The sequence below is a fragment of the Petaurus breviceps genome, unplaced genomic scaffold (assembly GCF_028583685.1).
Source record: "Petaurus breviceps papuanus isolate PSGF00001 unplaced genomic scaffold, PetGlider_PUasm1.0 139, whole genome shotgun sequence".
NCBI lineage: Eukaryota > Metazoa > Chordata > Mammalia > Diprotodontia > Petauridae > Petaurus > Petaurus breviceps.
The window spans coordinates 5,959,132-5,980,462 of record NW_027185697.1 but is presented as its reverse complement, the minus strand read 5'-3'; the positions used below and the strand labels follow the sequence as shown (position 1 = coordinate 5,980,462).

The 21,331-nt window shown below is 38.0% G+C and overlaps 1 protein-coding gene across 3 annotated transcripts in view; it reads left to right on the top strand.

The window, feature by feature from the left end:
• Positions 1 to 21,331, top strand: part of CTNNA2 (catenin alpha 2) — a 1,588,763-nt gene that overhangs the window by 1,488,381 nt on the left and 79,051 nt on the right. For all 3 annotated transcript variants that reach the window (XM_069065925.1, XM_069065916.1, XM_069065933.1), the window contains exon 14: positions 13,874 to 13,987. In XM_069065925.1, coding sequence (XP_068922026.1) covers positions 13,874 to 13,987 — 114 coding nt within the window. The remainder of the gene's footprint in view (positions 1 to 13,873; positions 13,988 to 21,331) is intronic.

The window sequence follows — 21,331 nt, the reverse complement described above, 5'->3', positions numbered from 1 at the left end:
TCCTATCCTATCCTCTTCCCTCCTCTTATCTCTAAGAAAAGTCCAAACTTTTTGATTCCACTCTCTCAGAATTAGAGGTGAGGTTTCCTAAAGTCATTTTTGTGTTGGACTGATGAAAAGGGGGTTCATTGTGAAAGTGACATTAACATGTTAGCAAAGTTTCCTAAGTCATGTTTGACTGACTCATGAAAAGTGATGTCAAGTGTTTTATAAGCACCTGCTTACTTTGAAGGGATAATTATGAAACATTATTGCCTATTCATTAAAACAGACTCCTTCAGGGACCTTTACAGAGCAACACCAAGAAGGGGCCACTAAATGTACTGGGAAAAATTAAAATATTTAATCATTTAAAATCATGAATAATTCAGTCTTTCCTAATTTAAATTGGGTCTTACTTACTTAATCCCAAGTGAGGCTTTACTCTAAGAGACTCCTATGTGTCTTCAGATACTAAACTACATGTTGAAAGAATGAATAAGTGCACAAATGAATGAACTTGAATGATTATTCTAGTACCTTTAAATTTTGATTTACAAAAAAAAGTATTACAAATATTTGGGATTATAAAATTAGAAAAAATGAGGACCTTTAAAGCCATCTAATGTAACCTAATTATATAGATATTAAGCGACTCGCCTAACATCACACAAGTATTTTGTCATAAGTAAGATTTTGAACCTTTGTCCACTGACTCCAATTGGAATCCCTCCTCCTCCTCCCCTCCCCCTCCTCTTCTCTCCCCTGGACCACCCTGTATAATTCACATTTTTGCCATCACACATTAACTTAGGAAGAAAGCTAATGCACCACCAATGTTATCTTTTCAGAGCATGAGTTCACCTGGCTTCTTTTAAAATGAAGCTTGGATCTCACCACAGGATAAGGCTTTCATTATTTCCTATGCTTGTGAGCACCTTCCCCAAGTTAATGAATTTCCCACACTTTTATTTCCCGTATTAGTGGGGGAGCTCCTTGCAGGTTGTTATTGTTGTCTCTCAGTCGTGTTGGATTCTCTACATGAATCATACTCCACGTGGGATTTTCTTGGGAAAGATACTGAAGTGGTTTGCCATTTTCTTCTCTGGTGCATTAAGGAAAATAGAGACTAAATGACTTGTTATGAATCACCCAACCTAGTGAGTGTCTGAAGTCAAACTTGAACTCAGGTCTTCCTGACTACAAGCCCAGCACTCTATGCATTGAGCCACCAAACCATCTTTCTTGAGCATAGGGATTTTTTTTTTTTTTGGTATTTGTTTGTAGTTACTGGATTTAGCACAGGTTTTGACACTTATTTGGAGATTGATAAATCTTTATTGCATGGCTAACTGACCTTAATGCTCCCAAGGTTTTCTACTGCTGACATTTTACATTACTTGCTGCATTTAAAAAAAGTGATAACCATTTGAGAAGGAATTCAAAAAAAGTCCCTTGCTATCTCTATCCTCTTCCTTCAAATCTGATGACCTTGATGACAGATGACAACTCCTCCAAGCAGTCTTCCCTGATCATTCAGCTGAAAGTATTTATGCCTTCCTCAAGAACACTGGAGTTCATTTTGGGCCCAATCAAGCTTGGATTTCCTTTTTTAAAAAAGAAAAACAAAGTGTCTTCTAAGCTGTTATTCATTTCTCTATGGGAATTCATATGGAAGAAATCCCCTTCCTTGATGTAGAACAATTATGGTTCTGCAAATGGTAGAGTGGCTCAGAGTCATATGGGAGCTATGGGATGTTAAATCACTTGTCCAACCTCACAAAACCAGTATAGGGCAGGAATTGGACTTAAACCCAGGCACTGCTGATTCCCAGGCCAGCTATCTATCCATTACACTTTGGCTTCCACTGAAGACCATCAAGCCATTAATTTAGAATTGGAAGATGATTTAAATGTACCCAAGAAGAGTTCTTTCATTTTGCATAATGGGAAACTGAGGCCCATACACATATATACATATACATATATATGACAGAGATGTATATATGTGTATATCTGTGTAAATGGGAATATTGTATATGTTTATCTACATCTATCTAATCACATATTCAGTCCCTCTCCTTAATTTAAATTTAAAATTTAGGTAGGTAGATGTTGGGGAAAGTGGTCTGTTAAGCCACAGTGAATAAAATTCATTTTAAAATTGTATTTCAGCAGCTACATAATAATTTTATGTTCAAATAATCCCTTGCTCTTAATATTATATCTATTTTCAAAAGTAGATTAAAAAAGACAAAATCTGCAACATATTCAGTATGAGTTTGGGGAATCAAAGCAAATAGCTAGTCTCTCCTCCCCCATAAAGTTGACTGTTCCCTTATTCCTCCTCTTCTTCCCAACAAAGAACTGATTGTACTATTGACAAGGAAGGATGCCAGTGTTTCACACAGTTATTAGGGTGGACGGGACCTTGAAAGGTCAAGTCCTCCATCACCCTGCCCATAGATGCTCAATAAAGGTTTGATAAAGATAGAGAGGTAATATAATGTGTGGAAAGGGCAGCAGACGTGGAGTTGGAAATATGGATCCAACTTCCAGCTTTGACATTAACTAACCATGTGACTCTAGGTGAATCAACTCCACTCTGCGCTTTAGTTCCCTCAGCTATAAAATGGTGATAATTCTTAACACTGTATACTTCATAGGGTTCTTGTAAGGAAGCTAAAGTCAAGACAATTAGTACTTATTCCCAACAAGTCCACAGGCCCCAGGTTAAGAAACCGTAATGTGTCTGGGGGTGGGATTTATAAAGTGGAATAGATCTAGTGTATATTTACTGAGCCTGGCCCATATATGGTGACAAAGAAATCATGTGTTGGCAGTAAATGAAGACAATATTTCATGGAAAAGGTAGATAAAGCTGGAAGGTGTGGTCTAGATTTGGCACCCTCCAGGTTATGTCTGTGTCTTTCCCTTTCATATATTCATTAGGGGTGGAGGATTAAGGGTGATCAACATGGACCGGTGCCTGTGCTGTGCCAGCTTCAGACCTAAGGTTGTGCTGCTCTGGAGCTCATATATAGCATGCACCACAACTGAAGGGGAAGGCGATGATGCACCACTGGGCCAGACCTAGCCTTGAATATCCCTGGAGAAAGATGTCTAGTTGTGGGCAAATGTAATATTACCACAGCAATGTTTACTTTGTAATGTAGGATTCTGGGAAATCCAAAAGCCTTAAAGAACCCCAAGGAAAGGCTTTTTAATGGTGTAACTTAATATATAGTCATAGATAACCAGAGACATTTGGGCAAGAGGACTTGCCTTGTGACCTAGACCTCATCATGTTAATGCCCATGGCCCTCATCAGAAAAAGTAACTCTTGCACTGTCCCAAAATGTGAAATACATTACATCTATTTATGTCCAGCTGCCTCATCTGGCCTTAAATGACCCTTAGTGATGATCTAGTCTATCCCTTTCCCCATTTTATAGTTGAAGAAACTGAGGCTTAGAAAGATGAAATAAAGTTTACATAGTTGATAAATAGCAGAAGAGGAACTCCAATATGCTTTCTAGTACCCCACACTGCTGTAACAGCAAACACCCTAGCATACCCAGGATGACTGCTAGCAAAGATTCTTTGATTTGATTTTCTAGGAAAAGGAAAGAAACTCAATTCAACAGACCATCAGATTGGGCTTCTAGCTGTCTGACCATTACATCCATACCATGTCAGTTACCAGAGAGAGAGGCACCAACATCTGCATTTTCAAAGCTGGGGGTCTCAATGATTGCCCAGAATCTCATCTGGCCAAATCAAAAACTCTTTCTATAAGCAAGGCCCGAAGCAAAACCTCACCTCAGGGTAAATATATATGTGATATCCTTCTCCAGGGTCACAGAACATCACAACCTATGTGACCCACTGCTTAATTAAAAAAGATGGGCCTTCCTGGAAAACAGGCCTCCCCTAAGCAAACTTCTCTTGTTGGGTCCCAGCAAGTTTCATTAAGGAACAGGAAAGACCTTAAATTACTTTACCATCACAACTGCCTCTATCATTTGACTGCAAATGACTGCAAATGCACCTCTCCTCAGTCATCCAAAGGATTCTATGATATTAACGTGGATGTGACTCACCTGTGCCTGTCATGTCATGGCAGTGGTCTTTCTAACTTTCTGTTAGATACCAGTGGAACACATGGTCTGGTCATGTTCTTGTTTCCACCATGTAACCAACCTAACTTTATTGTCAATTTTACATTTCCTTTTTATCATCCTTTACCTCACTTCTTCTTTGTTGCATTGTGGCAGCATGGTACCACAATGGATGGACCGGTGGACCTGCAGTCATGGAGACCTGAATTCTAATCCCACCTCAAACACTTATTAGTGGTGTGACTTCCAGCAAGACATTAATCACTGTCTGCCTCAGTTTCCTCATCTGTAAAACAGGGATAACAATGACACCTATCTTCTAGAATTGTTGTGAAGATTAAATGGTATAAGCAACATGCAAAGCTTTAAGAGATATTTGAATGTTATCTATTTTAGGTATATCAGCCTGCTCACACCCAACATGCTACTTTCTATTGCCCTCTGAATGATACTAATTTTTAATTCTTCAGAGACCAATGTCCTATGACTCAGAGTTTAGAACCAGAAGGGCCATTAGAAGTCATCTAGTCCAACCCCCCCTTTAGTTTAGAGATGAGGAACTGAGGGGTGGAGCAGGGAAGAGACTTAATCAAAGTCACACAGGCAGCAGAAAGCAAGAGTGAGTCACAATTCAAACGGAGGGACTGTGATCTCCTTCAATGAAACCATGCTACCTCTATTACAGTGATAATCTTGCCAAATAGATTATTAGTGAGAATTGTCTAATCAAAATTACAGGAAGATATTTAAAACACCTAAGAGAATAGACCATTTTCCAACACTTTAGATGGACCATTTCTACACACATGGAATTAATATACTGATTACAAATCATCCTAACCTAGTTAATGAAACATATCCCCCAGGTTCCTTTCCACTGCCTGCTTTAAGATCTTTTTTTCAGCTCTAACATAATATGACCCGATAATCCCAATCATATCCAAGACTTTTTCTGAGCCTGTTCAACTTTTCTGTGCTTTTTCCAACTTGTGAGTAAGAATGCCCAGTGAAGAAAAAGCACTTTTCTTTTCATATGTGGCTAACTCAAAAAAAGCAACAGTATGAGTAAGCTACAATTTAACATGCAATTAGTTAACTGCATATGCATACAGCTATTTGTGAGGACTGTTTGGGTGGACTTGCTATGTGTGTGGGTGTCTATGTTTAAAACATAAAGAACTGAGCAATCTTAGAGTTGGAATAGGCCTTGGAGGCCATTTAGTTTAACTTCTCCCTGAAAAAAAAAGATCCCTTCTACCTCAAAATGGACAAGTCATCATATCCTTTAAGCCTTTCACTGAGGGCAAATTCAGCCCCTCAGAAGGTGGGCCATTCTACTTTCGAATAGCACGATTGAGAAGTTTCCCCCCTAAATTACTGCATTCTTTTTATATCTTCATGGAAGGTAGGAAGAGGTAAATTCTCCAAAAGATTTGTCATTTTTAGTGCGCTGAAAAGCAAGCAGTAGATGTTAAAAAGGCAAAAAGAGGTGGGTCCTATATCTTTCTCCTTTGGCATGAGTGACTCCATTTTGAAATTAGCCTTCTTGTCAGTATAAAATGAGCAATTATGTCCACCCACTGTGTGCTATGATTTCCTCCTTCCCCAATCCCTTTCTATCCATTGAGTAAAACTAAATTACCAGGTTTTCCTCCTTTCAAGGCCAAGTACAGATGAATAAGCCTCTGCAACATCTCCAAGAGCTATACTTATGGTCCTCCATTTTTTAAATGCATGTGTATGAATGTTGTATGTATGTGTGTGCATGCGTTTGTGTGTGGTATATATGTAGGAAAATGTTTTGCAGCTCATGTAGCTCACATGAAAAAAAAAAACATCAGTAACTAATCTCCCCCTCCTTTGCCTTGTACTAACAACAACAATGCCAACAATGGAAACAACAAAATCTATCAGATCTGGATGGAGAATTTTCAAACAAAAATTCTTTTATCATGACGATCTCAAATCTGACCACCTTGCTTCAATGCTCAATTCAATGAGCGTTTGTTGAGTTCCTGCTATGTGAGGGATACTGCACAGTCCAGGGTGCTTGGATGAAAGATATAAATCAACTCTCCCTCGCCTCCAGTTCTGAATATGATGTTTAGTACCTATGACAGCCTTGGTCATACCATTTCCTTCCTGTGTACTTTTCATTAGGAACATGAGGGACATGGATTAAATATCTCTCAAGGCCTTCCTAGATCTAAATTGATAAGGTATCTAGGTGTTAGAGTAGAGAGAGAGTTAATCCTGGAACCAAAATAATATAAATCCAAGTCCTACCTCAGACTCTTACTAGCTGTCTGATCCTGGGCATCTCCCTTAGTTTCTCTCAGCCTCAGTTTTCTTATCAGCAAAATGGGGACAGTAAAAGCACTTATCTTCCAGGGCTGTTGTGAGGATTGCGTGGGGTAACATAAGAGCTTCATAAACCTCACATCACTATATAAATACTCGCTGTTATCATAAAGTATAGCATGATTTAAAGTATGAAGTATTTTGCAGTCATTTTCTCATTGCATCTTCACAGACTATCTTGAAAGACAAGCAATACTATTACAATCCATTTTACACATTAGGAAACTGAGCCTCACAGATAGAAAGCAGTTGGTGCAAAGTTAGACTATGAGCTGTAAGGGGCCAAACCATGAATTGAACCCAAGTTTTCTGTCTACAAGTGCAGGGCTCGTTCCATTCTGCAGGGTGCTGAGTTATCAACATTCCTGATTCTTCTGTTGTTAAGTGAATTGTTTTTCTCTCTCAAGACATAAAGATGAAAAGTGCTTCTAATCTCGTCATTGCATCTGTCAGCAGAATTTCCCAACTAGCTGTAATTGTTCTTGAGAACATCAGAAAACAGTGGGGAATGATCAGAGATGATTGTCTGGGTCCACAATGGAAACACAATCTCTTTTTTGAACCAGATTTCTCCCACACACTCCCGCCCTCTTTCCTTTTACTTTCATTTTATAAAATGAAAGAACAAAATTCCCCTTTTCTACTCTCTTTTAATATCGCTTTATCGGGAAAATATAGAATGTTAGACTTTTGAATAAATATTAACAATATTGATAAAGAAGAAAGAAAATGTATCATCTTGGAAAATTCTCACAGTACTGAAGGAGAAGACCACCTTTCATACCTGTATGATGAATCATAGGTATTTCAGCTTCAAAGGGCCCTGAAGGTCATCTAAAATACTTTTATATATGAGGGAAAGGGTTCTGGAGCAGGATATTCATGTCACATAAGTAGCAGAATTGGAATCTGACATCAAGACTTCTTTCTATACCATGGTAACTAGGTGTTGCAATGAATAGAATGCTGACCTTGGAGTCAGGAATCCTGAGTTCAAATTCTGACTCACTAGATATGTAACCCTAGGCAAGTCTATCTATGCCTCAGTTTCCTTATCTGCAAAATGTGGAAGTTGAACTTTATTGCCTCTTAATTTGCTTCTAGCTCCAAATTTATGACAATAATCTAAATGTTATTTCATGTATCATGCTTCCTCCCAAGAATATCATGGTCTTATTAAGAGAACTGTGACTCAGAATTATGGTACCTTGGTCCAAATCAATAGAAATGCAGGAGAGGCAGAAAGGGTCATTGCCACCATCCAAGTTCCTTGTCATTTCATTTTAATGCAGGGTTTTCAGGCCCTTATTGTGCAGGCAATCCATCACTGTCAGGAATAGTCACACCAGCATGATTATCATGTACCTTGGGACCAATGAGTGATGTCAATTTGACCCTGGAGAGGTGACAGCCCAGACATTGAAAGAGGGATATTCACCTCCTTCTTTCAGGAATGCAACTCCTGTAGGGAATTCACTTCCTCCTCACCCTGCTTCCATGTTTCTCATGGTTCTCTAACAGCACTTGTTCCCATTGTGCAACAAGGCCCCAAGCACTCCCTCTAGTTCCACCTCCATTCTTGGCCACTTGAGACAAAGCCCTGGCAGCAACATGTCAGCTACAGCTTGGCTTATTAGCAACTAAACCTGATTCATTGCCATAGGGGCAGAACACAAGCGATGGAGGAGCTCTCTGTGTCTGGGGGAGCTGGGAACTGAGAATGATGCACTGGATGTGCTGCAGATTTTTTACCCTGCTGAGAGAAGCAACCATGTGTGCCAAAAGGGACTCTTTCAACACCCACCAGCTTTCAATATTCATGACCACAGTGCAGTGGGCCTCTAAATGTTGATCATACTATTTCTATGTCCTCCTGACTCCCATCCTAGGATAGGCCCTCATTACCAAGTCTATCCCTGGAATACTAGAAAAATTTCCTAATAATAGAATGGTGAATGGCATTTTCTAAGGATTTTTTTAAACAAATATCTCATTTGATTCTCACAACAACTCTGGGATTTAGATGCTATTATTATCTCTACATGTAGCTAGGTGGAATGTTGGATAGATTGCTGCACCTGGAATCAGGAAACCATGAGCTCAAATCTGGTCTCAGACCCTTACTAGCTGTGTGACCCTGGACAAGTCATTTAACTCTTTTGGCTTTGCCATACTTAACTATAAAATAAGGACAATAACAGCACTTATCTTGAATAGTTGTTGTAAAAATTAAAGGAGACACTATTTGTAAAGTGCTTGGCATAGTGCCTAGCACATAGTAGGTGTCATATAAATATTTATACCCTCTCTTCCACTTTTATAATTGAGGAAACTGAGGCAGATGGCTAATTAATTTGTCTAGAGTCACACAGGAGTAAGAAGTTGAGGTCATATTTAATAATAATAATTAATTAGAGCTAACAATTATATAAAATTTCCTATGTCTCAGGTACTGTGCCAAGTGGCTTACATTTATTATCTCATTGAATTCTCACAACTGTTGGAGGTAGGTGCTATTTGGGCTCCCATTTTGCAGATGAGGAAATTCAGGCAAACAGAGATTAAGTGACTTTTCCCAGGACACACAGCAAGTGCTTATCTGAGGCCTGATTTGAAGTCAGATTTCCCTGACTCTATACCTAGCACTTTATCTGCTAGGCCACCCACTGCCTCTGATGACCTTCCCTGCTTATCTGTCTTTTTAAATAGAACCTTTTCTTTTAAGCCCAACTGAAAGGCTTCCTCCTCCATGGAACCTGAGAAGATACGGCATTGAACTTATTAATAATTGCTAGCATTTACATAGCACTTTGCAGGTTTTAAGTGGCTAATGTGCATTATCTCTCCGAAGTACCCTATCAAACTTAGAAGACTCAATAAGCAGATATAATTGCCCCCATTTTGTGGGTGATGCCACAGAGTATCAGAGAGTATAAGTGACGTGATTAGCAAGGGTCAGAGTCAGGACTCAAGCCCAAGATTCCGAGTCTAGCTTCAGCACTCTATCTGCTGACATTATGCTTGTTCCAACTCAGAGAACACTTATTTGGCTCCTCTCTTATAAGCTCCTTCACTTTGGTTCAAAACCATTCCACTTTTCAGTGATGAGAAGAGATATTGGAAACATCTCTCAACTCAGAGTCAAGGATCATAGGATTTAGAGCACCTTACGAGCCATCCAGAACACCCTACCACCTTCATTTTACAAATAAAGCAATCAGTGTTTCTGGACGTTAAGGATTTTCTCCAAGGTCAAACAAACAGTTAGTAAATGGTGTGGTTGATTTTGGAAATCAGGTCATCTCTTACCACTATTACACACTGCTTCCCTCCACTAAGCAACTGTAGTTTGGATCTGCTTCTATCAGAATATCCCTGGGAGTTCAACCTCTTGGAAACTGTTTCCTCATCAGTGAAAAGGGGTCATATTACCTATCTCTCAGGGTTGCTGTGGAGACCACACTTTGTAAGACCCAAAGCTTCAACATACGTCAGGAGTTACTCCTATTTTGTTAAATAGCTAAGTATGTATTTGTCATATGACTGTCAGTTGTTACCTCCATCTGGTAGGAGGCCTGTTTCATTTGATCACTGCATTTTCTTTAGTAAGTAGGGCTGTGTTCTATATTTGCTGTTGTTCAGTTTTTTCAGTCATATCTGACTCTTTATGACTCCTTGGACCCATGGAGTTTTCCTAGCAAAGATACTGTGGTGGTTTGTCCTTTGCTTCTATGTTACAAATAGAAGACTTGTCCAAGATCACACAACTAGGAAGTTTCTGAGTCTAGATTTAAACTCAGGTTTTCCTGACTCCAAACCCAACACTCTGTCCATTGTGCCACCTAGCTGCCAATGCACTATATAGTAGGTGATTAATAAATGTGTGTTTAATTTATTTGAATTCTAACTAATCTGGAACTGACCCTTCTATTAGGAAAGTATTGAGGTGACCGTCAAGTAGGTACAGAATCTCTTTTCAGAAGAGTACCCTGGACAGAACCTTGGTGGATAAGGGAACTTTGGTGCTTTTGATTTTTGAAAATCTTTAGAGGTTATGTAAAAGTTTACTGTTATGTTGAAATTTAGCGAAATAAATGAATGAGTGATTTAGAGTCTAATCTATCACAATAGTATGGAATAGTAGAAATTGCAATGGTTTTGAACCACACAAGCTGGATTCATAATCCCAACTCTTAATGTTACCTTGAGTAATCTCTACTTCTCCTCCTTAGGTTTTGGTCTCCTCATCTACAAAATGAGGAAGTTGGATTAGATTTATTTTGAGGTTCTCTACAACTCTAAATCTGATGATTTTATAACTCAATTAAAATAAATATTTTTACATCCAGAAAAACATAATTACTACTTTAAATCACAGCCAAGTAAAGGAAATAATATTCTAACAGATAATGGATTTATCCCAGATGACTGTATGAGCCAATGACTCAACTTTTTTTTTTTTTTTCGGTCAAATTGGTCTTAATATTCTGACTTCATGGTAGTCCCCTGAACAATGTGGTTCATTGTCTGTACCTTTAGACTGGTTAAGTTGCCGAGATGGGGTAAAGTATAGGAATACTGATCTTTCATTTAGGCATTATGGGATTTGGCTGTTCTAGAAGCTGAGTCTTTGGTTGCATTACTTGAAAAAATGGAGATCTTAACACAGAAAGCCAAGAACTAAACTGATTATTTGGAAGAATTATCATCTTCTTAAATTTAGAGCTGGAAAAGAACCTTGCTGGTCCTTTCACACAATATTATAGTTTTTGGCCTAACAGGTTACCATTTTGTTCAGCCAGTTACCTCTTAATGATTTGGTGTAGATTAACTGTAGCCCTAATGTTGTTATTTTCTCAGTCATTTTTCAGTCATATCTGACTCTCCATGACCCCACTTGGTGTTTTCTTGGCAAGGATACTAGAGTGGTTTGTCATTTCCTTCTCCAACTCATTTTGTGTATGAGGAACTGAGACAAACGGGGTTAAGTATCTTGTCCAGCGGTCCTACACTTAGGTGTCTGAGGTCAGATTTGAACTCAGGAAGTTGAATCTTCCTGAATCCAGACTCAGTGCTCTATTCACTGAATCACTATTTGCCCCTCTGACCTTAACATGTAGAGCAAATGATCCATTGTCATCTATGTCCCCACCTCTCTAGCCTTGTTGCTTCTTTCTTACCTTCCCCTCCAACCTTCAATCATAGAATCTTAGAAATGGAAAGGACTTCAGAGCTCAGCTTTCTTCCAATTCACACATTACATCTATAACTGCCTCAACAAGTAGTCATCTGAAACCAAGTCAGAATTATCACCCCATCCTATATTCATTCCTTTTTTCAACTCCACTTTCAAAAAAAGCTTTGAAAACCTTCATTTACACTAAGGTATAAATGACTGGCAATAATTTTCTGTATCACCCAGAGTAATTTGCATTTTATCTGGGATCATTGGATTCTGAGGAAATGGGTTTGCATCCTGTCTATACCACTTGGTACCCATGTGATCTTGTATCAGCACTTTTCTTCTCAGCCTCAGTTTCTTCATCTGCAAAATTAAAAAGGTTGAATCACATGATATATATGGTCCCTTCTAGGTCTCAGTCCTTAAAGCCAGCATGGTGGTTTGGATAGAGATCTGATCTCTAAAGCAGAAGTGCCTATTCCTGCCCACGAGATACATTGGTTATTTAGTTCCCAACAAGTCATTTAAATTCTGTTACATAAAAGACATTCTAAAAATATAAAAAGCATAATGCTTTGTCCTGCCCTGAGAGAGGAAGTTTTCTTACCTGTAAATTCTTTACATCGATATAATCTCAGGTCTATTTTCTGTCTCTGTGATCTTTGAAGGATTGAGCCCCACTTGTGGAATTTCAGGGATATAGTATATAAACAAAAAAGTGGGGTCAAAGGACATTGTAAAATGTAAGACCAGCTCATCCTGAAGCTCCCTTATAGCAAGATTATCCATTAAACAGAAATGTCTCCAACACAACCAGGGGCTTATCTTTTCTTTGAGCTTGAACTTTGTTAAATACCATGGTACATGCCAGACTATCCAGATTATATAGCCAACATTGGATCGTGCCCTACTATTTGAAAAGGATTGGTGCAATAAATAGAATGTTGAACGTAGAGTCCAAAAGAACTAGTTTAGAATGCTGTATCTGTCACTTATGAGATATGTGACCATGTATAAGTCTCTTCAGGTCTGAGTCTAAGTGTTTTATATATCTGCAAAGATAGTCATGAGGGAGCACCTTCCTCAAGGAGTTGTTGAAGGCCCAAATGAGATAATGTATATCAAACACCATATAAATTTCAGTTATAATTATGATCATAAGTATAGATTTAGGCAATTGAGGCTACAAGATTACCCTCATTAAAGGAATAAATGATTTGGAGATACAATATTAAGTGTAACTGGTTAAAATAAAATAAAATAATGTCCAAGATTCTTTCTAGTTATGCACCTCTGATGTTTAATCAGGATAAAGAAGATGATGATGTGAGGAAGGACTGAAGTAACACTGGAGGCATTTAGCTTACATGAAAGAAGACTTGGTGGGGAAATGGTAGCTGTTTAAATATTTTGTGAGACATTAGGTCAAGAGCAGGAAGTGTCCTTAGATACCGTGTAGATCTCACTTTTTGTCTAGGGAAGTTAAGTGGGTCCTAGATGACACAGGTAGGAAGCACCCACAATGGGAAGTGAATCCAGATCTTCTATTGTAAGAGACTTGTCTCTTTCCATTATAGAAGGGCTATCATATGGAAGAGGTTTTAGGCATCTTCTGCCTGTTCTCCTAGAGGAAAAAACAAACAAAGAAACAAAAACCTAGGACAATTGAGTAGAAATTACAGGAGGCTCACTGAAAAGTTTCTGAATGAATAATTAAATGCATCATTTCAAAGTGGGATGGGTTGTCTCGGGCCTTCAGAAAATGGTGGTTCCCCTATTCCTAGAGGTGTGGAGGCAAAAACTAGATTACGGCTTGTTAGACATGTTGTGAATCACCTTACCCCCTCAGTTTGCCTTACACTCGATGGCCTTGGAGAACCCTTTTATGTCTGATGGTAAGCTTTCTTGTTTTTTTATGTCTATCACCCGGCCATCACTATGTCCATTCCCCTTTTTATTTCAGTTTGGATAACAATCATTTGAAAAATGTATTTAAAAAAGGCAAACTTATAATAAGCAATGATCAATGACTTTTTTTTTTAAATGAAGAGGACATGGGACATTTGAATTTTGAAATGATTCTAGTTTTTGCCTCTGCAGCCAGACCAGTGTGCAGAGAGACAGAAGGTCCCTTCCATGGGAAGGTATTAAATTCGATCGAAACCCATGACGTGGGTGATTGCTGGCATCCTTAACGAGCCCGTCTCCCCCTCTTCCTCTTTGTGTGCAGACTCCAGAAGAATTAGAAGATGACTCAGACTTCGAGCAGGAAGACTATGACGTGCGTAGCCGCACCAGCGTGCAGACTGAAGATGACCAGCTCATTGCCGGACAAAGTGCGCGCGTAAGTCAAAATCCAAGACCTTGGCCCACCCCTGAAGGGCTTTTATGAAACGTTTCACGTGCTCAACAGGGAGACATTCTGATCCAGGAATCTCAGTGCTTGTCAGATCAGGGACAGAGTACAGATAATGCCACAATTGGGGGTTTGTTTCCATCATTTTTTTTTTCAAGAAGGATACAGAAAACTTTGAAATACAAGGAATTGATAAAAGTAAAATAGAATTGCCAAACAATACAGCATGCTCTTATATTCCTTAAATTTTAGTGGGCCAAACCATCTCAAACTCTAGTTATGCTAAGTAACCTAGAACAGGAGCAAAATTCGCACCCAGTCCCACCCCATTGGCATCATCCTTTGGTGTATTCATTGCACTTGTATTCAGTGGAAGGGTAGCTTGATTGAATTTAAAGGAACCCAAAAGTGATTGAGTTGTAGACATCATAGGGCTTTCCAGTGATTTGTGTATTAAAAGGCATAATGTTCTAGTGATGAATGTCTATTATGTTTACTCTTAAAAAAGGATGATGCCTTCATTGGGGTGGTAATTATTGATCGCTAGTTGATAAATTATAGTGATGGAATGGAGACCAGAAGCTTGGAAACAATTGGATATTAGGGGAAAATGAAAGTGACAGAATCTGGCTGACCTTGGGCAAGACTCAACATCTCTGGACCTTTCTTTCATCATTTAATATGAAGGGTTATGTTAGAAAACCTCTATGGTCCAATTTAGCTCAACATTTATGCTCCTATAAACTCATGACTTTGAAAGTGTATGGTCAAGACAGGATGGATTGAAATTTAGATAGGTAGGGTGGTTCAGAGAAGCTAAGAAAAGACCTTGATGAGCACATCAAAGACAGAAAATTCTAGGGATAGAATTGAGTAATGATGTCAAGTTGAGGTTTGGTGGTTAGAAAGGAAATAAATTTAAAGGTTTTAAACCTGGGGCACTCCTGGGCCCAAGACATAAAGGACTTGCTTCATCACCAATTAAGTTTTGTTTTTACATTTTTATTTAAATCTTTGAGTTTCAAATTCTATTCTTCCCTCCTCCCTTCTCACCTCCCTGAGATGGTAAACAATCAGATAGAGGTTACATACATGTAATTATGTGAAATATTTCCATATCAGTCATTTTGGACAAGAAGATGAATGAAAGAAAAAAAAACGAAAGTGAAAAATAGTATACTTCTGTGTGTATACAAAAAATATAAGCTCTTTCTCTGGAGGCAGATAATATGCTTTCTCATTAGTCCTTGGGGATGATCTTAGATCATTGTATTGTTGAGAATAGCTAAGTCATTCAGTTATTCACTGAACCACATTGTTGTTCCTATGTATAGTGTTTTTCTGGTTCTGTTCACCTCACTATGTATCAGTTCATGTAAATCTTTCCAGGTTTTTCTGAAATCATCTTGCTTGTCACTTCTTATAGCACAAAAATATTCCATTATAATCATATACCAGAGATCATTTAACCATTCTCCAACTGATGGGCATCTCTTTGATTTCCCATTCTTAGCCATCACAAAAAATGCTGTCATGAAATATGCATAAATACATATATATGTAGATATAATGTCCTTTTCTGCATATCTTTGGGATATAGACCTAGAACTGGAAATGATGGATTGAAAGGCATGCCCAATTTTATAACCATTTGACCATAGCTCCAAGTTGCTTTTCAGAATGTTTGCATCAATTCACAATTACACTAGGATTTCATTAATGTCCCACTTTCCCCCTATCCCCTCTAATATTTATTCTTTTTTTTTTGTTATTTTAATCAGTCTGATATGTGTGAGGTGGTACCTGAGAGTTGTTTAAATTTGCATTTCCCTAATCAATAGTGATTTAAAATATGTTTTTCACATGACTATGGATAGCTTTGAATTCTTCCTCTGAAAAGAACCTTTTCATACCCTTTGAGCATTTATCAATTTGGAAATGACTTGAATTTTTTAAAATAAATTTGGCTCACTTTATATATGTGAGAAATGAGTCCTTTATCAGAGATACTTGTTGCAAATCCCCTCTCCTCCACTCAGCTTTCTATTTTCCTTATAACTTTGTTGTGTTGGCTTTGCTTATGCAAAGAAAGTCTTACTTTTGTATTTTCAAAATTGTTTATTTTACATTTTGTAATGCTCTCTATATCTTTTTTTGTTGTTCCAAAAATCTTCCCTTTTCCATATATCTTACAGGTTAATTATTTCATTTTCCATTGATTTGCTTATAGTATCACCCTTTAGGCATAAATCATGTATCCATTTTGAACATATTTTGGCATATTTTATAAGGTGTTGATCTATACTTAGTTTCTGTCACATTGTTTCCCAGTTTTCCCAATAGTATTTTTGTGAAATTTTAAGGTTTTTTTTTATTCCAAAACCTTGGATCTTTGGTTTAATCATATAATAACTTACTATTGACATTTATTAAAATGTATTTTGTATCTAATGTATTCCATTGATCCATCACTCAAGTTTTTACCCAGTACCAATTTCCCTACTCCATGTATGCCTTTTCAATGGATGCCCCTTATACTGTTCCTTCTCAATTATATCTCTTTGTAGATAATGCTGTTCCTTATCAGCTCTACTTTTTGAGTCAGGGTACCTTGACTTCCTTAATATCTCCCTTTATAAGAGGTCCAAGATCATTGAGGGCAAGAACTGGTTTTACCTTTTATTTTACCATAATATTTGAGGGTCTTAATAAATGCTTGTTGTGTTTTCTTGATTACAGGCTGCTATATTATATGACTCACATATTGTCAATATGACACTCTAACCCATTTCCTTCCTACTGGACCACCAATTCCTGTCATCTAGCTTTTCCATACTTAATGAAAACTACCTGTCCTCATCATCATTTATCATCTGTTTATTCCTATTTAGATCATTTCCACTTCTCAAGCCTAAACAAACTGTTATTCACTCTTATAGCCTATGTCCCTGTGCCCATTGGGAGCTTTCCTGTATTCTGAATAAGCTCCCTTATCCCTAAACTGTTTTTCAACTCTATTTCTGCTTCATCTAAAGATCCCAGACTCCTTCCACCTTCTCATTGGTGGCCTTTCTCTCTTTCACTGTACCTAATTTACTGAGTCAGTCTTTATGCCCAATAACCCTTCTCCCTTCTGTTTTAAATCTAAGCAGTACCTTTATTTTTTTTTTAAGCAATCAGGGTTAAGTAAGTTGCTCAAGGTTACATGGCCAGTTATTTCTGGGTATGGTGCTAAGTATCTGAGCCTTGATTTGATCCCCAGGTCATCCCGACACTGGAACCGGTGCTCTTACTTGCTGAGCCACCTGGCCGCCCCTAAGCAATTGGGGTTAAGTAACTTGCTCAAGGTTACATGGCCAGGTGTTTCTGGGTGTGGTGCTAAGTATCTGAGCCCTGATTTGATCCCCAGGTCATCCTGACACTGGAGCCGGTGCTCTTACTCGCTGTGCTACCTGACTGCCCCAGTACCTTTATTCTTTATCCCTATCCTTCTACAGACCTTTAGGTCATTCTTCTTCCTCATTCATTTTGAGGCTACATGGGACTTTGAAAGAGCATAACATTTGGAGTCAGAGAATCTATGTTTAAATATTGCTCTGCTGCTTAATATCCATGTGACCATAGTGAAATTAACCTAACCTGTCAGGATCTCTACATTGGTAAAAAGAGTAAGTTGGATTAGATAATTCTAAGTTCCCTTCCAACTCTCAAGGTATACTTCCATTATTCTATGACTTATTCCTTGGCTCATAGTCTTCAATTTTGTTCAAATCAAATGAAGTAATATTTAGATCAAATAAAATATTATATGCAAAATGTTTTGAAACTTTATAGCACTATATAAATGCTGGCTATTATTATTGTTATTATTATAATTTATGACAGCAATAACTTCTCTTCTTTTCACTATATGGGCTGGCCCTAGGCGTTGGGCCATGCTTTACCTTCAGATCCCTTCCAGAAATACACCTTACCATTTTTATCATCTGCCTACTGACATACACATTCTGAATTGAATTTTTAGAGGACACATACCCAAATGACAAATGAAATCACAAACAGCCTTCAGAAATATCCTGTCATCTAGATCTGGTCACAGAATAAGAACTGGTAAATACTAGAAATGTCATCTACCCCATATCCCTAATTGTACATTGAAGGGAATTTATCCCCAGAGAAGTAAAGAGATTTACCCAAGGTCACATGCAGTAATGATAGCTCAGATTTGCATAGCATTTTAAAGGTTACAAAACATTTTGGCCATATTCTCTTAGTCCTCACTATAAACCTATTACATTGTCATCATAATCTATATATCTGAATTTTATAGATTTGGAAACTGAGGCTCAGTGAGGTGAAGGTCACACAGAAATGGGATTTGAATATAGAACCTCTGACTCCAAATTCAAGGAGGGCTCTTTTCAGTATACCTTACTGTCTCTACATGACAGAAACTTAAAAATAAGAAAGTTGATTAAAATGAGGACTTTCTTGGGGCTGTAGCTGAATAACAGGAAAACAACCAATCTACTGAGTCAGTCTAGTGGAAACCTTCATTTAAACCAGTCGTTTATTGTCTTAACAAATGGGCAATTTGGTTAATTCTTTCAGAGGACTCAATGTATTCACAAAAAAAGAAAAAATAGGGGTTTGCCAAAAGAACTGGAAAAGATCACACAATATTGAACAAACAAGTGGTTGGTTTGACTCCTTTGAGTTGTTTGGATTGCACTGACCTGACAATTATGTGTGGATCAGACTTAGTTTCATAGCCTTGATTGTTTAAGAAAAACCAGTGAAATGGGTTTTTCCAACATTTTGGGACCATCATTAGGGCATTAGCATCACATAGCAGAAATAGGACTGGATTGGGAGTCAAGAAAATTTGAATTTTAGCTCTCTTAGTTACTACCTGCATAATACTGGGTACCTCAATTAACCTTTCTGAACTTTAATTATTTAATCTATTAAATGAAAATTAAGTAGATAGGATTAAATTATACCTTCTAGTTCAAAATTCTATGATGTTGCTAAGGGACTTTGCTTAATTCCACTGTAAAAACAAATAAATGATGTCCCTGATTGATTGTATGCGATACACATTACCCACATCACACAGGAACTCAATTCCATTTAATTCAGTTGAGTCCAATGAAATGCAATGCAATTGCAACAAGCATTTATTAAGTGTTAACTATATGTTATGCACTATGCCTGAACTTAGGACATGACAAAAATAAATAAATAAAAAACAAAAGAGCATCAAAAAAACAGAAATGAAACTCAGTCCTTGCCTTAAGCAGTTTATATTCCATTATCAATCATGAAGTTTGGCAGACCAGTCCAGATACTGGTAGTGTTCCTTATTCATTCATGATTTTCTATTCCTTGAATGGTTTTTAGCTGAATATAATGCCACTGTAATGGATAGAGGGAGCAGAATTCAGAATTTGCTGAGTTGCTTGGAATAGCTTTGAGGTCCTTCATGTGGTCTGTGTAATTAAGTTGCAACAGAAGGGATTTGTTGTTGAGTCAGCCTAATTTTAACCATGCAATTATATCACGTCAAACCAGAGATGGGGATTGGTACTTTTAAGTTGCAAATAAGACCATGCCTTTAATTGCTTAGAGGGACATATGAGGTCAGAGATGGACCCTTTTATCGACGTGGACAAAATCGTGAAGTTGGTACAAAAGTGCCTATACCACCTAGTTTTGTATCAACCTTCTCTCCACTTTTTTTGCTTTTGATCACAAAGCATCATTTCTGTTTCCCATTTCTACCTGACCCCACTCTTAGATGCTGATTGATAGTGTTAATAAATTGTCCTTTCCCAGGGTCAAAAAAGGAAAATTAAAAGGGAAACTCTTCAAAATCATGCATGAGGCAGGTGCTCAAGTCATAGGATCAGAGGCTGAGAGCTCTAAGGGAGATGAAAGATGATGTTGCCCAACTATGGCTAACTAGGTGGCACAGTGGATAGAGCAACTAGGCTTGGATTTAGCAAGATTGAACTTCCTGACTTCAAATCTGGCCTCGGACACTTACTAGCTGTCTAACCTTGGACAAGCTATCCATCCCTGTTTCCTCATCTGTAAAGTTAACTAGAGAAGGAAATGACAAATAATTCCTCTAACTTTGCCAAGAAAACACCAAGTGAACTCACAAAAAGTAGGATGTGACTCAACAACAGCAATAATATTCCAATCCTGATATTTTACAAAGAAAAAAAGTGAGATAGAGGTGAAGTGACTTGTCTGAGGTCACATAGATGGTAAAAGGCCAAGTTCTGATTCAAAGACAGATTTTCTGACTCCCACTCCATGACTCTTTCCACTGGACCAGGCTGACTATAAAATTTTCAAGAGGGGCAGTTAGGTGGCACAGTGAATAGAGCACTGGCCCTGGAGTCAGGAGGACCTCAGTTCAGATATGACCTCAGACACTTGACACACTTACTAGCTATGTGGCTTTGGACAAGTCACTTAACCCCAATTACCCTCCAGAAATAAAAAAAAAAATCTTCAAGAAATGAGTGATTTATTAAAAATAGAAATTTTGGTTGGGGAGAGCCAGCTTTTACAAGGGCTAGCCATTATCTCCCTTGCTCAAAATAAAAACAAATAATACAAGAAGATTACATATTTTTGTAAGCCTGGGATTTGAAAACATTTAGATCAACGATTTATTCATATTAAGCAGGTTCTATTTATATTAAACGGGATCTTTTTTTTTTTAAGCAATTGGGGTTAAGTAACTAGCTCAAGATTATATGGCCAGTTATTTTGTGTGGGTGCCAAGTTTGTGAGGCCTGAACCAATCCCAGTTCTCCTGACGCTGGGGCCGGTGCTGGCACTCTTACTCACTCTGCCACCTGACCGCCCCTAAAAAAAAAAAAAAGAAAAAAAAACAGGCTCTAAATGTCAGAACAAAACCCACCACAATAAGCCCTAAATCTACCCATGCTTCTCAGAAAACTTTGTGCCTGTTACAGTCTCTACTAACCTGCCACAGAGCAGCTGAGGTTCTCCTATGCCTCTGAAGTCCTAGATCTTGGAAAGTACTGCCCACACATTCTTTCCCTCTCTCTCCATTTCTTTCTCTTTTTCTTTTCTACTTTCTTCTTCTTGTCTTCCTTCCTTCCGGTCTCTTTCTCTTCCTTCCTTCCTTCCTTCCTTCCTTCCTTCCTTCCTTCCTTCCTTCCTTCCTTCCTTCCTTCCTTCCTTCCTTTTCTTTCTTTCTTTCTTTCTTTCTTTCTTTCTTTCTTTCTTTCTTTCTTTCTCTTTCTTCTTCTTCTTCTTCTTCTTCTTCTTCTTCTTCTTCTTCTTCTT